Genomic DNA, 12,242 nt, shown 5'->3' on the forward strand with positions numbered 1-12,242 from the left:
GGAAGTCGGTCATTGAGTACATTGACCACGGCGCGCCGAGAGCACCACGGCGGTGGACGACGGCGAGGCCTAGGAAGGGGACGACGCGGAGCCGGGGAAGACGCGGCAGTGGATGCCCATGCGGAGAGGAAAACGAGGGTTCACTGGTTCGGCTGCAGTGTGAGGCTGATGTCGCCGCAGAATAACAGGGGGTGTGGGTGAGTGGAGGGATGGCCTGGCCAGCGGTGGGAGTAGTATGGGGGGATGAGGCCTCCGCAGTAGCACAGCCGGCCACGCGAGGCAAGAGCAGGCGGCACGACTGGCGCTGCTTTGGGCGGCTGGAGCAAGAAGACCAGAGGTTGAAGAAGCACTATGGCCGTTGGATGGACATCGTACGGTCACTGGAGCTAGAATCGTTCATATTGACTAAGTTGACAAAGCCCTCCGTCCCCATCAACTTAGTAGGCCCACAAGTCAGCCACCCAGTATGGTGGGTCCCAGCTAGTAGGGGGGTATTCATTTTTTTGTGCGTAATAAGGAGGCACTTCCTTGCGTGCGAAGATATAGCTGGTGGGTCCGACCTGTCAGCGGGGGGACGTTTTTTCGTGAAATACAGAAGCCCTTCCCGTGGGTCCTAGCTGTCAGGTGGAGGAATCATTATTTTGCGCGTAATAAGGATGCATTTCCTTACGTGCGACCGTGGACCCAGCTGTCAGCCTCTCCACGTACAGTCCACTTTCGATGGATGTCGTTCATTGACCACGTTGACCAGGCCGCACCGAGAGCACCAGGGCGGTGGACGACGGCGAGGCCTAGGAAGGGAACGACACGGAGCCAGGGAAGACTCGGCAGTTGTTTCCCACGCGGAGGAGTACGAGGGTTTACTGGTTCGTCTGTCGTCCCCGGAGAATAACAGCAGGTGTGGGTGAGTAGAGGGATGGCTAGGCCAGCGATGGGAGTACGGTGGGGCGGTGAGGCCTCCGCGGCAGCATAGCCGGCCGCGGGAGGAGGGAGCAGGCAGTCCCGCCGGCGCTTGTTTGAGCGGCTGGAGTAGGAAGAGCAGAGATTGAATAAGCACGATAGCTGTTGGATGGACATCCAACAGTCACTGCTCTCGTGTGTTGACTAAGTTGACACGACGTTGCGTGTGTGTCGTGGAATTGTCACGGCAGATGTCCTAGTGTGAGGACTTAGTCGTGAGGCCAACGCATCTATTTGGTAGCTTGAGAGGGGTTGAACGGAATCGAGGGACGCAACACAAGACAAGGATTTAGACAGCTTCGGGCCCCGGGAAACATCATCCGGTAACAACCCTACATGTTGTTTGTGGCTAGGTCTTATTATCATCACGAGGGAGTCGCCGTAAACCGGCTCTCCTAGTTATGTCTAGCCTTCAGATTATTTCTTCTCTCTTGGGGTGCCCTGCCCCTCCTTATATAAGTTGAAGGGGCGGGTTACATGTAGAGTCCATCTCGGACTAAGACTGAAAACTATTCTGACTCCTCTTCACGGGCTTTTTAACATCTTGGGCTTCTTAACGTTCTCAGGCTTATTAACCCCAGGCGACTCTGTCTGTCGGGTTATGACTGTCTGTCGGGTTATGACTGTCTGCCGGGTTATGATTGTTTGCCGGGTTATGACTGTCTGCCGGGTTATGATTGTCTGCCGGTTTACCACCTGCCGGTTTACCAGCTGTCTTAACTATCTGTCTTAACTATCTGCCTTAACCATCTGTCTTAACTCTCTGCCGGTTTACCAAGTCCCAGCCGGGTTATAACTCTGGCCGAGTCATACCTCGGGGTATATCCCCGACATTAGCCCCCAGTTTAATTTGGATTTATCCATGTTAAACTAATCCTGATCATCCTTAAGTCCTTGTCATTTCCTTCTTCTACAAAATCCGGGTCAATAGGCCAGCTTCATAATCAATTTACTGACATTGGTTTGTCACAGAAAAATATTATGAAGAATAATTCAGTTGACTCAGCTCCCAATGCTTAACAAAAATATTCACTACAAGAAATATGTCAACTTGCGACCACCACTATTGGTCACTGAAAGGTCATTGTTTTTCATTTGCGACTTTTTTTGACCAAAAACAGAAGGTCAAAAGCTGGCAGTCGTAAACTAAAATTAACGACCTTCTCTGTGATATGTAAAAGGTCGTTGGTTCTTCGACCAAAATTTTGGTCACTAGCAGCCTCCTCAAGCCACGTAGGATCCAGCGTGGCAAGCTGACGTGGATAAGATTCAACCCGGTCTGATTAGGTGTCTATATGGGCCGAGCCCATTAATTCAACCCATTTAGTATATTTATTTCTGTTAATTTTTGTCTGCTACATGGGCCAAGCCCAACTGGTCAGCCCATCAATTTTTATGCACGTTTGGCCTTTCTCAAGAATATATGTACAATTTTGTGCAGCCCATTTTTGGTTTACATTCGACCTTTTTATACATTCAAATATTAATTCAATCCTGGAGTTGGTCCAATACTCTTTTCAGCCCATTCACATATTCATACATATGATCCACCTTTTCGACAAATTTTGCAAATAATTTCATATTTCAGCACTAAATATGTTTACATCACAGGCCATAAAGCCCTACAAAATAGTATCACTTGTTCCTATACAAAACTATCAAATGATACGTACAACAAAACAGAATACAGAAAATTTAGTTCAACAAAAATAGGTTTTCTTCCTCTTCCATCTTCCAGAACACACAACACCTGTGAAAATAAAGATGCCACAACAAAAATGGAAGGATCAGCCACTAGAAGCATATTGAATACAAGGGAAACAATCAAACTGTGCTGTAAGGATGGTTCTTTACAACTTGCATCAATGCAGCAGCCATACAAGGAACTGATATCAAGCAGAGCACAAATTGAGAGAAAGTTACTGTCCAGGAGCTGACCTTCCAATGGATAATCATGGTGCGTCGTGGTGCCTTCATCTGGAGTCACAGGTCGGGCTGTGGGCTGCTGCTTTGCTTCCCCATATAGCACACCAGGTTCTCCTAAGATAGCAAACTGAAAACACAAAACATGATTAGGGAGTTGGTACATAAGAAAAGGAATTCATGCACGAATGGCATGTACAACTAAAAAAATCAGGCATCACATATTATTAGAATTGCATATTATATGGCTGCAAGGTAAGTGTTTCTTCATATAAAGTAATTAGAAATACGTAGCCCGTAACTGTGCTGTAAGGATGGTTCTTTACAAAAAAAGAATCTGTAAGGAGCTTGGCTGGAGCGGTCGATCTAATTGTTATGATTTGTTGCTTCTGAATCACCGCAGCGCTCAAAAGGGAATCATAACAGTGGATGATAGTTCAACTTCTAGTTATGATGTTTCTTGTCCATTTTGCTGACTTGTACAAATAAATTCGAACATGTTGCTGGATGGCCTGCAACTTATAAAAAAAGCACTTGAAGCAACAATTAAATCACCGTATATAATTGAAGGGCTTGCCATATACTTACTTCCTGGCTTCAAGCAACGAAGAACTCAAAACATACGAGTACTTATTTAATATAAGGAAATAAGAATGCCAGGAATGATTGATGACATGCATCCGCCTGAAATATGGTTGTCTGGTATGGTGTTTCTATGACAGATTCATGGATTCTTGTACTAGGTAGTAGCTCATTGGTTTTTCAGGCAAACAAAAAATAGTAATACATCCGCAGAAAACAGGGAAGGGCGCCCCAGCCAGTAGCAAAGGGATTTGAGGTTCAGGTTCAGGAGTAAAGTCTAGCAATCTACTGTAAGTAGTACTAGTACTCTGTATGTAGTAACTGAGTAGAAAATGACTAATAGAAGGTGTTGACTTTACAGATCACATCTTGGGTGTCAATTCAAGCAATTGCTGTAGAGTGAAAGAATGACATGATGTTACCTGGGCATTGACTTCTGCAACCGTGCCAGAGTTGGATGTGTCACTGTTGGCCTTTTTGTACCTCTCAATGGTGGCTTTCACACTGCAAGTAACCGTTCAATGTCTAATTAGTACACATATATCTACACTCTGAAGAAAATTATACTAGAAATTAAGCAGAAGTATAATCACATGTATGCAAGGCAACTGTATTGCATCACACGTTTCCTTATATTGATACTGCCATACTAGTAGGTTACAGTGTAGTACTTGTTGTCTTACCAGATCCGCCGGCCGGCAGCTTCTCCCAAGCCCCATTCCGGCCTGCAAAGAAACCAAGATAATTTCGTGTCACATTTGTCTGCACGGCACCAACACAAACTGATGTATGCACTACTGTACATGAGTGAAAAATACTGCTCTATAACACTGGATAACAACAGACATCATCTGGCCAGTATCTAACCGAGATCCGGGCGGTTCTGAATCTAGCCACTCTGCGTCTCTGCAGAGATTGCTTTTTATGAGACACAGCTAGCTGCTAGTGCTTGATATAAACAACTGAATATGGCTAGGTGTTAACTGAAATATGGCGCGCTCTGAACCTAAGATAACTCTGCCTCTTTGCGAACATGTGGACCTTCATCCAGAAAAGGAAATCCCCTTTTTATCTATTTCCGGGAACGGTTCCATCAGTTTATGAGTTTTTTGTCATTTTTTAGAGTGAGAGAGTCAGTTGATGAGTTAAGTTAACAAACATCCACACAAATAAATCCAGATCCTGTGGCTAACGTTCCTATACTCAGTGAGACGGGATGCGTTGTTACCCCTAATTAGCTCAAAATCTTACTCAACAAAAGAAAGATGTAGATTGTTAAGTAGGCAGATAATAATGTTTGCGACGGGGAGGCAGTCATGCAGGTAGATTTTCCCTCCACCTAAGGTTCAGCTAAGTGCAAGAAACATGAAGAGAGATCCATTTTCAGAGAATCATTACCCAGTCACGGTCACCACGGGCCCTTTCCATTCCATACTCCATGCCTACATACACCCCAGCAACAGCACCTGCAGATTAGTCACACAAAAAAGCATCTGAATCTGTCAGCGAGAATTAGAAGAACGGATGAAAGAGTAGGGTGGGGGTGCGTACGGCGCCGATCTTGAGGAAGCCGTCGACGGTGCGGTTGAGGAGCGGGTTCCCGAGGTTAATGGCCCCCATCTCCTAAGGCAACGCTGCTGGAGCAGAGGTGAACGAGGACGACCGCGATGGGGCGGCGCCATGGTCACCTCCCGGTCCGACGTGGCCTAGCCTCAGATGATGGCCGCCCGCTCCATCCCCCTCCAGATCACGCAGGAGAAGAGGGAGGAGGACGTCGACGGGGGACGCCGGCCAGCTCCTCCAACGCCGACTCCAGGGACGCCGACGGCAACGAGTGCGTCTGTTAGGAACCGCAGGAGAGGGAGGGGAGGCGCGGAGTGCCGTGCGCGTACGTGGTCGCGGCGGGGCATGCCGCCATCCTGGCCGTGGACTGCCTGCCTATGGTCGCCGGGCCGGCGAGACGAGGCGCCGCGCGGCAAAATCCCAAGGACGGGGTGGTTGGTTGGCTCGGAGCGGATAAGGCTGGGGGAGAACAGGAGGGAGGGAGGAGCTCGATCTCGTCTATAGGGAGGGTCGTCGATGGTGAGCGGCGGCGGATCGGGGATCTGGGATCGAGGGGCACGGGAGAGGGTGGAGCAGCGGCGCTTGGGGGTGTGGGTCGAGCTCCGCCGGAGGGAGGTGTCCGACGCGCGCAGGAATGGAGATGGAGGCCGGGGGCGGGAGGGCGAGGGGTTCTGGCTTGGATTGTATCTGGGAGGCAGAAGGGGGCAGCGGCGGCTGGAGTGGGAGGGGATCTGGGTTAGGGTTTGGGTGGTTGGGCTGCGGGTGGGACGAGGGGTGAGAGCGTGAGGGGGCGTGGGCCGTTGGATCTGTGAATATCCGACGGTCTCTCATGCTTGATCCGCGTGACATGTCCATAAACCAATTAGAAGGAAGTATAGGCTTTGATGATGTTATGACCATGTAAATTGGTCTTAATCGATTAACAATAAGCAAAGAACTACGAGTCAGTCAGATGATTTTGTGTAGATGAAGCTCCATTGCAGTGTCGGGGAGATCCAACGCAGCACCACAACGCCCGGCGGTAAGTTCCCTTCTCTTTTTATGACAATGTTTACGTATGGTTCCCTCAAATAACTAGAGGTAGTTTCATACTAGGTGGGATTTTCGTCGATTCACTACGAAGCGGGGCAAATTTTAACTACAGCTGCCTCATAGTTTGTTCAAATGATTCCATATTTCGCACAAGTTTGCATCTTGGAATTACAAACAATGTTGCCAAAGGGATTTTTTATTTTATTTTCACGAAAAATCAATTTTTCATTTTTCGAGTGTCCAAAGTGAGTTTTTTTGTGAAGGACCTACCATATATTTGTTACAAATTTGGACCAAATTAATTTTCTAAAATACTAGGCCATATTTAATGCACAATTGACAAAATGGTTGGGTGTCAAAAGTTTTGATCCACCTCTGGTGAAAAAGACAAATTCCTGCCGATTCAATAGGAAACGGGTCAAATTTGAACTGCAGCTGCCTCATAGTTTGCTCTTTATTTTTTCCAAAAATCATTTCTAGGTACATAAGTATCTATTTAATCAGAGAAACATCAAAAGTTTTCCAAGATTCAACCACTAGCTCGGAACGGTCAAGCCCGCCGTTTTGATCGCATTTTGAAACGGGCATAAAAAATTCAAAAAATTGGAAAACCTTCGCATTGTGTCATTATATGTGACCAAGTTTCCAGGAAAAATAATAAATTTGTAATACGACAATTATTTTAAGAAAGTGTTCTCAGAAATGAGCTATCATGCGTGAAGATCCATGGCTTTCAAACCAAATGATCAATCTTATGGCCACATTCATGGCATAGTTTGTTCAAATGATCTCATATTGTGCACAAGGGTGCATCTTGGAATTCCAAACAATGTTTCCTAAGGGAGTTTTCATTTTCTTTGCACGGAAAATTCATTTTCCATTTTCCGAGTGCCCGAAATGAGTTTTTTTTTGTGAAGGACCTACCATATATTTGTTGCAAAATTGGACCAAATCAATTTTCTGAAATACTAGGCCATATTTAATGCACAATTGAAAAAATGGTTGGGTGTCAAAAGTTTTGATCCACCTCTGGTGAAAAAGACAAATTCCCACCGATTTAGTAGGAACCGGGTCAAATTTGAACTGGAGCTGCCTCATAGTTTGCTCTTTATTTTTTCCAAAAATCATTTCTAGGTACATAAGTATCTATTTAATCAGAGAAACATCAAAAGTTTTCCAAGATTCAACCACTAGCTAGGAACGGTCAAGCCCGTCGTTTTGACCGCATTTTGAAACGGGCATAAAAAATTCAAAAAAAATGGAAAACCTTCGCATTGTGTCATTATATGTGACCAAGTTTCCAGGAAAAATAATAAACTTGTAATACGGCAATTATTTTAAAAAAGTTTTCTCAGAAATGAGCTATCATGCGTGAAGATTCATGGCTTTCAAGCCAAATGATCAATCTTATGGCCACATTCATGGCATAGTTTGTTCAAATGATCTCATATTGTGCACAAGGGTGCATATTGGAATGTCAAACAATGTTGCCTAAGGGAGTTTTCATTTTGTTTGGACGAAAAATCAATTTTCCATTTTTCAAGTGCCCAAAATGAGTTTTTTTTTATGAAGGACCTACCATATGTTTGTTGCAAAATTGTACCAAATCAATTTTATAAAATACTAGGCCATATTTGATGCACAATTGACCAAATGGTTGGGTGTCAAAAGTTTTGATCAATCTCTCGTGAAAAGACAAATTTCTGCCATTTCAGGAGGAAGCGGGTCAAATTTGAACTGCGGCTGCCTCATAATTTGCTATTTATTTTTTCAAAAAATCATTTCTAGGTACAAAAGTATCTATTTAATCAGAGAAACACCAAAAAATTCCAAGATTCAACCACTAGCTAGGAACGGTCATTCCCGCCATTTTGACCGCATTTTGAAACGGGCATAAAAAATTCAAAAAAAAAAATTGGAAAACCTTCGCATTGTGTCATTATATGTGACCAAGTTATCAGGAAAAATAATAAACTTGTAATACGACAATTATTTTAAAAAAGTGTTCTCATAAATGAGCTATCATCTCTGAAGATTCATGACTTTCAAGCCAAATGATCAATCTTATGGCCACATTCATGGCGTAGTTTGTTGAAATGATCTCATATTGTGCACAAGGGTGCATATTGGAATGGCGAACAATGTTGCCTAAGGGAGTTTTCATTTTCTTTGGACGAAAAATCAATTTTCCATTTTTTGAGTGCCCAAAATGAGTTTTTTTGTGAAGGACCAACCATATATTTGTTGCAAAATGGGACCAGGTCATTTTTATAATATATTAGGCCATATTTAATGTAAAATTGACAAAATGGTTGGTCGTCAAAAGTACCTATACACCTCTGGTGAAAAAGACAAATCCCCGCCGATTCAGTAGGAAGCGGGTCAAATTTGAACTGCAGCTGCCTCATAGTTTGCTCTTTCTTTTTTCAAAAATCATTTATAGGTACATAAGTATCTATTTAATCAGAAATACATGGTTTGGTGGCGATACGTTGAGGTTTGGATGGTGGCCCAGGGCCCCAACTCCAAAGCGCGTAGACTCGCATGCCCGCCGCATGGTCACCGCGTGACCGTGGTGTTGCCACGCATTCCGGGCGGCCTAGGCATGTCTAGTGGGTTGGGCACTCCCCTGATAGGTGTCAGGAAGAAGAAGGCAATAGAAGAATCTCACGAGGAGACCGAACAATGCTCAAACATGAATTAGCACCCTAGTGTTTGATTAGTGGTACGGGAAATGCGCATGGCCAATGGGCCCGAGTTTTGGCCAAGGATGATCGTCTACTAAGGACACTATCTTGGAAAATTTGCAGCTCAAATGGAGGAGTCTAGGTGTCACTTGCTTTGCAACGTACCACACTGGATAGAAATATGAATGCTGAAGCCACACTCACATGTATTGTTAGATGGGGCTCAAATTTTGTGGAGAGCAATGATTTGGGAATATAGAAGATGTGGCAAAAATTCAGCTCATTAGGATATGCCTAGCTACTACTTCCTTCACAATAGTTCGAGTTGAACAAAAACTTTGGAAATTTGCCGAGGAAGATTTACCAGGCAAATGGAGTTGAATATTGTCACGAGGCAATGATTTGGATAGTAAAGAATGCCCAAATTTTTTGGGAATTTTGGGAATGATAGAAATATAGGTTGCTTCACAACCTAGGGAAAAAATTGACACATGGACATGACACATAGGCAAAACTGATGAGGTGGCGCCTAGTCATAGCAATAAGTACCAATGCATCCACGTTCACAACCTCATGACCATTTATATTGGTCGTAATCAGGTAGAAATAAGGTCATTGGCCACTCTTGTCTGCTTTGTGACCATTTGGTGTAAGCAATTTCAGGGTTTGAGCCCTTCCAAGCGAAATCACCGTGGATTTACGACCAATTCAGCTGGGGTCACTAAGAGAAGGTCACAAGTTGACATATTTCTTGTAGTGATTGGTGCTTGAAATATTCATCTGATCTTCAGCCGGTTTAAGGATGTAGAACTTGCCGGTTTATCATTGCCAAAATTGCCGTTTTATAAATATTGATGGCACCGAGTTATAATTGTAGTTAACATCAAGCTTGAAAATATACCTCTTATATGCCTATCACTTGTAGCCCCCAAGTCTTAAGAAGGTAGTGTAGCAACAGCTTAAGACTTGCTTCAATATAAATGTCACCGCCTTGAAGAAAACTGATTTGTTCATCTCAGTCATTAGTCATAAACTGAGTATTCCACATATGTAGCCCCCAAGTGCCGGGTTGTCATGCTTGCAGCTACCTGGGACTTGAAATTGCCTTATGCTCATAAAAACTTCAACCAGTGTAGCCCCCAAGGGCCGGGTCATTATGCAATAATGAGCAGGGACTTTATAGATATGATCATGTAAACTTTGAATAGCAACGTGTAGCCCCCAAGGGCCGGCTCAGTAAGATAATATTGAGCTGGGACTTTATATATACTTCATTAAGAATAACATCATATAATGTAACCCCCATCATGGGGCTTGAACCCACGTCCACAAGGTTGAGAGCTTTGTGCTTTACCAACTGAGCAGTGGATCCTTCAATATAATGGATTAAGACTTGTGTACCTTGAATTGTTGACAGGAGCAATTGGTAGCCCCCAAGGGCCGGCTCATTACAATGTGATGAGTCGGGTCTTCAATAAGGTGATGAAAAAATGACTTTGCATTAGCCCCCAAGTGCCATGGTGCATGCTGGCAGTGACATGGGACTTGCATATTTGATGTAATCTCAATTTGAATAATGTAGCTCCCAAGTGTCGGGTCGTAAGCCTGCAGCGACTCAGGACTATTCCTTCCGTTGTAAAATAAATTATATCCATTGATAAAATAATAGCCATTGCGCTGAAGCGACTTTGAAAACCTCCATCATAATACTGGTTATACATAATAAAAAATCCAGCCATGTTGGCTATTAAAGATTTAAATAATATACCCAATGATTTATAAGCGCATGATTCCCATTGCGCAATCCAAAGTGTACTGGCGCTTCCAACCAAGAAGGGAGCACCCAAGTGATATATTTTGAACCATCAAGGCCGGGTACCTATGTTTGAGATTTGTTGTGCAACAGACCCTCTTTGGTCCCCTTAACCCGGGCATTAAGCCTCCAAGTAGGTGAGAGCTATGCTCATATGAAGTTATAATATTGGCTTGATAGCCGGATTGCCAAGGTAATCTGAGCTATGCTCTTATGAAATTATAATATTGGCTTGATAGCCAGATTACCAAGGTAAACAAAGCTGTGCTCTTGTAGTGTGGGCTTGATAGTCGGGTTACCGAGGTAACCAGAGCTGTGCTCTTATGATATGGGCTTGATAGCCGGATTACCGAGGTAACCAGAGCTGTGCTCTTATGATATGGGTTTGATAGCCGGATTACCGAGGTAACCAGAGCTGTGCTCTTATGATATGGGCTTGATAGCCGGATTACCGAGGTAACCAGAGCTGTGCTCTTATGATATGGGCTTGATAGCTGGATTACCGAGGTAACCAGAGCTGTGCTCTTATGATATGGGCTTGATAGCCGGATTACCGAGGTAACCAGAGGTGTGCTCTTATGATATGGGCTTGATAGCCGGATTACCGAGGTAACCAGAGCTGTGCTCTTATGATATGGGCTTGATTGCCGGATTACCAAGGTAACCAGAGCTGTGCTCTTATGATATGGGCTTGATAGCCGGATTACCGAGGTAACCAGAGCTGTGCTCTTTTGATATGGGCTTGAGAGCCGGATTACCAAGGTAACGAGAGTTGTGCTTCTGATGAAATGATAATATTGGACTGATAGCCTGATCCAGATGGTAGTCATAGCTATGCTCAATGGGCAGGAAGCCCCCAAGTCTCAAGGCGACTCGAGGAGTTGGCTTGAGATTCTCCATATTTGTCCGTGATATAAACAGGTATAAGTCATTCAACAGCTGCGTGATATGACGGTCACCTTTGCAGTAGACAATTTGTCCTGCACATGAAAATATATAAATCAAAGTAATTGTTCTTTGATAAAAACAATATGTGCTAAATAAAATAGACTTTAGATGGATAGCACCTGATTTATTTTTCGGATGAAGTGATTGCATAGAAATTTTACCAAATGATGGCCTTCACGTCCAAACAGATGACCACACATCCATTTTTCTTTTAAATGGGTCGTATCCCTCATTCTCGCAGACTCCAGCCTCCGATGAATTTATTCTGCCATCTTAACATGGACCGTGAATCACTTTTGCCCTTGTGCTTGAGGGCGTGCTCCCCTGTTATATTGGCATGATCTGATATCTTGATGTGGCAACACATGCAGTTTTGCTGGTCGCGCTTTCAGGCAGCGGCGTTGGAACTGACATATTTCACCTGGCACTGTCTCTTTGCGTCGACCACCAGGAGCAGCACTTGAGTGTCCTACTTAATCAACCAAAGGAGTCCCAATCTTAACTCTCCATCATTTTTTAATATTGCATGCTCATCTTTTGTTTGATTGCATCAGGTCATCAGGAGGAATCTTCTCCTCTAGTCTTTGTCAACTTGGCCTTTGCATAAACAATAGGTAGCTAGTGCTACTCCGTAACTGAATTTGCCTCGCTCAGTTAATTCCAGACGAATACTCCATGAATGTCATCTATTGGTTTGCATATTTGACACGTAGTAGAAGAATTTCTTCGAAACT

At 44.1% G+C, this 12,242-nt stretch overlaps 1 protein-coding gene across 1 annotated transcript; it reads right to left on the minus strand.

Moving 5' to 3' along the window:
• Positions 1-2,512: 2,512 nt before the first annotated feature.
• LOC109772255 (MADS-box transcription factor 58) lies at positions 2,513-5,731 on the minus strand. Its single transcript, XM_020330941.4, has 6 exons — positions 5,017-5,731; positions 4,864-4,931; positions 4,149-4,190; positions 3,888-3,969; positions 2,899-3,013; positions 2,513-2,710 (listed from the first exon to the last, which is right to left on the minus strand). Exons 2-6 carry the CDS (start codon positions 4,896-4,898, stop codon positions 2,661-2,663), a joined length of 324 nt encoding a protein of 107 aa, XP_020186530.1. The 5' UTR covers positions 4,899-4,931; positions 5,017-5,731; the 3' UTR covers positions 2,513-2,660.
• Between the last annotated feature and the right edge of the window lie 6,511 nt (positions 5,732-12,242).

Source organism: Aegilops tauschii, chromosome 2, assembly GCF_002575655.3.
Source record: "Aegilops tauschii subsp. strangulata cultivar AL8/78 chromosome 2, Aet v6.0, whole genome shotgun sequence".
In the NCBI taxonomy this organism is placed as follows: Eukaryota; Viridiplantae; Streptophyta; class Magnoliopsida; order Poales; family Poaceae; genus Aegilops; species Aegilops tauschii.

Bases quoted from the DNA above. Each gene is read 5' to 3' on its own strand.
- LOC109772255 (XM_020330941.4), bottom strand. From the start codon at position 4,898: ATGGAATGGAAAGGGCCCGTGGTGACCGTGACTGG. The intron at 3,970-4,148 runs GTAAGACAACAA...GGTTACTTGCAG, and splicing joins GCTGCCGGCCGGCGGATCTG to TGTGAAAGCCACCATTGAGA. The intron at 2,711-2,898 runs GTCAGCTCCTGG...TTATTTTCACAG, and splicing joins CCATGATTATCCATTGGAAG to GTGTTGTGTGTTCTGGAAGA.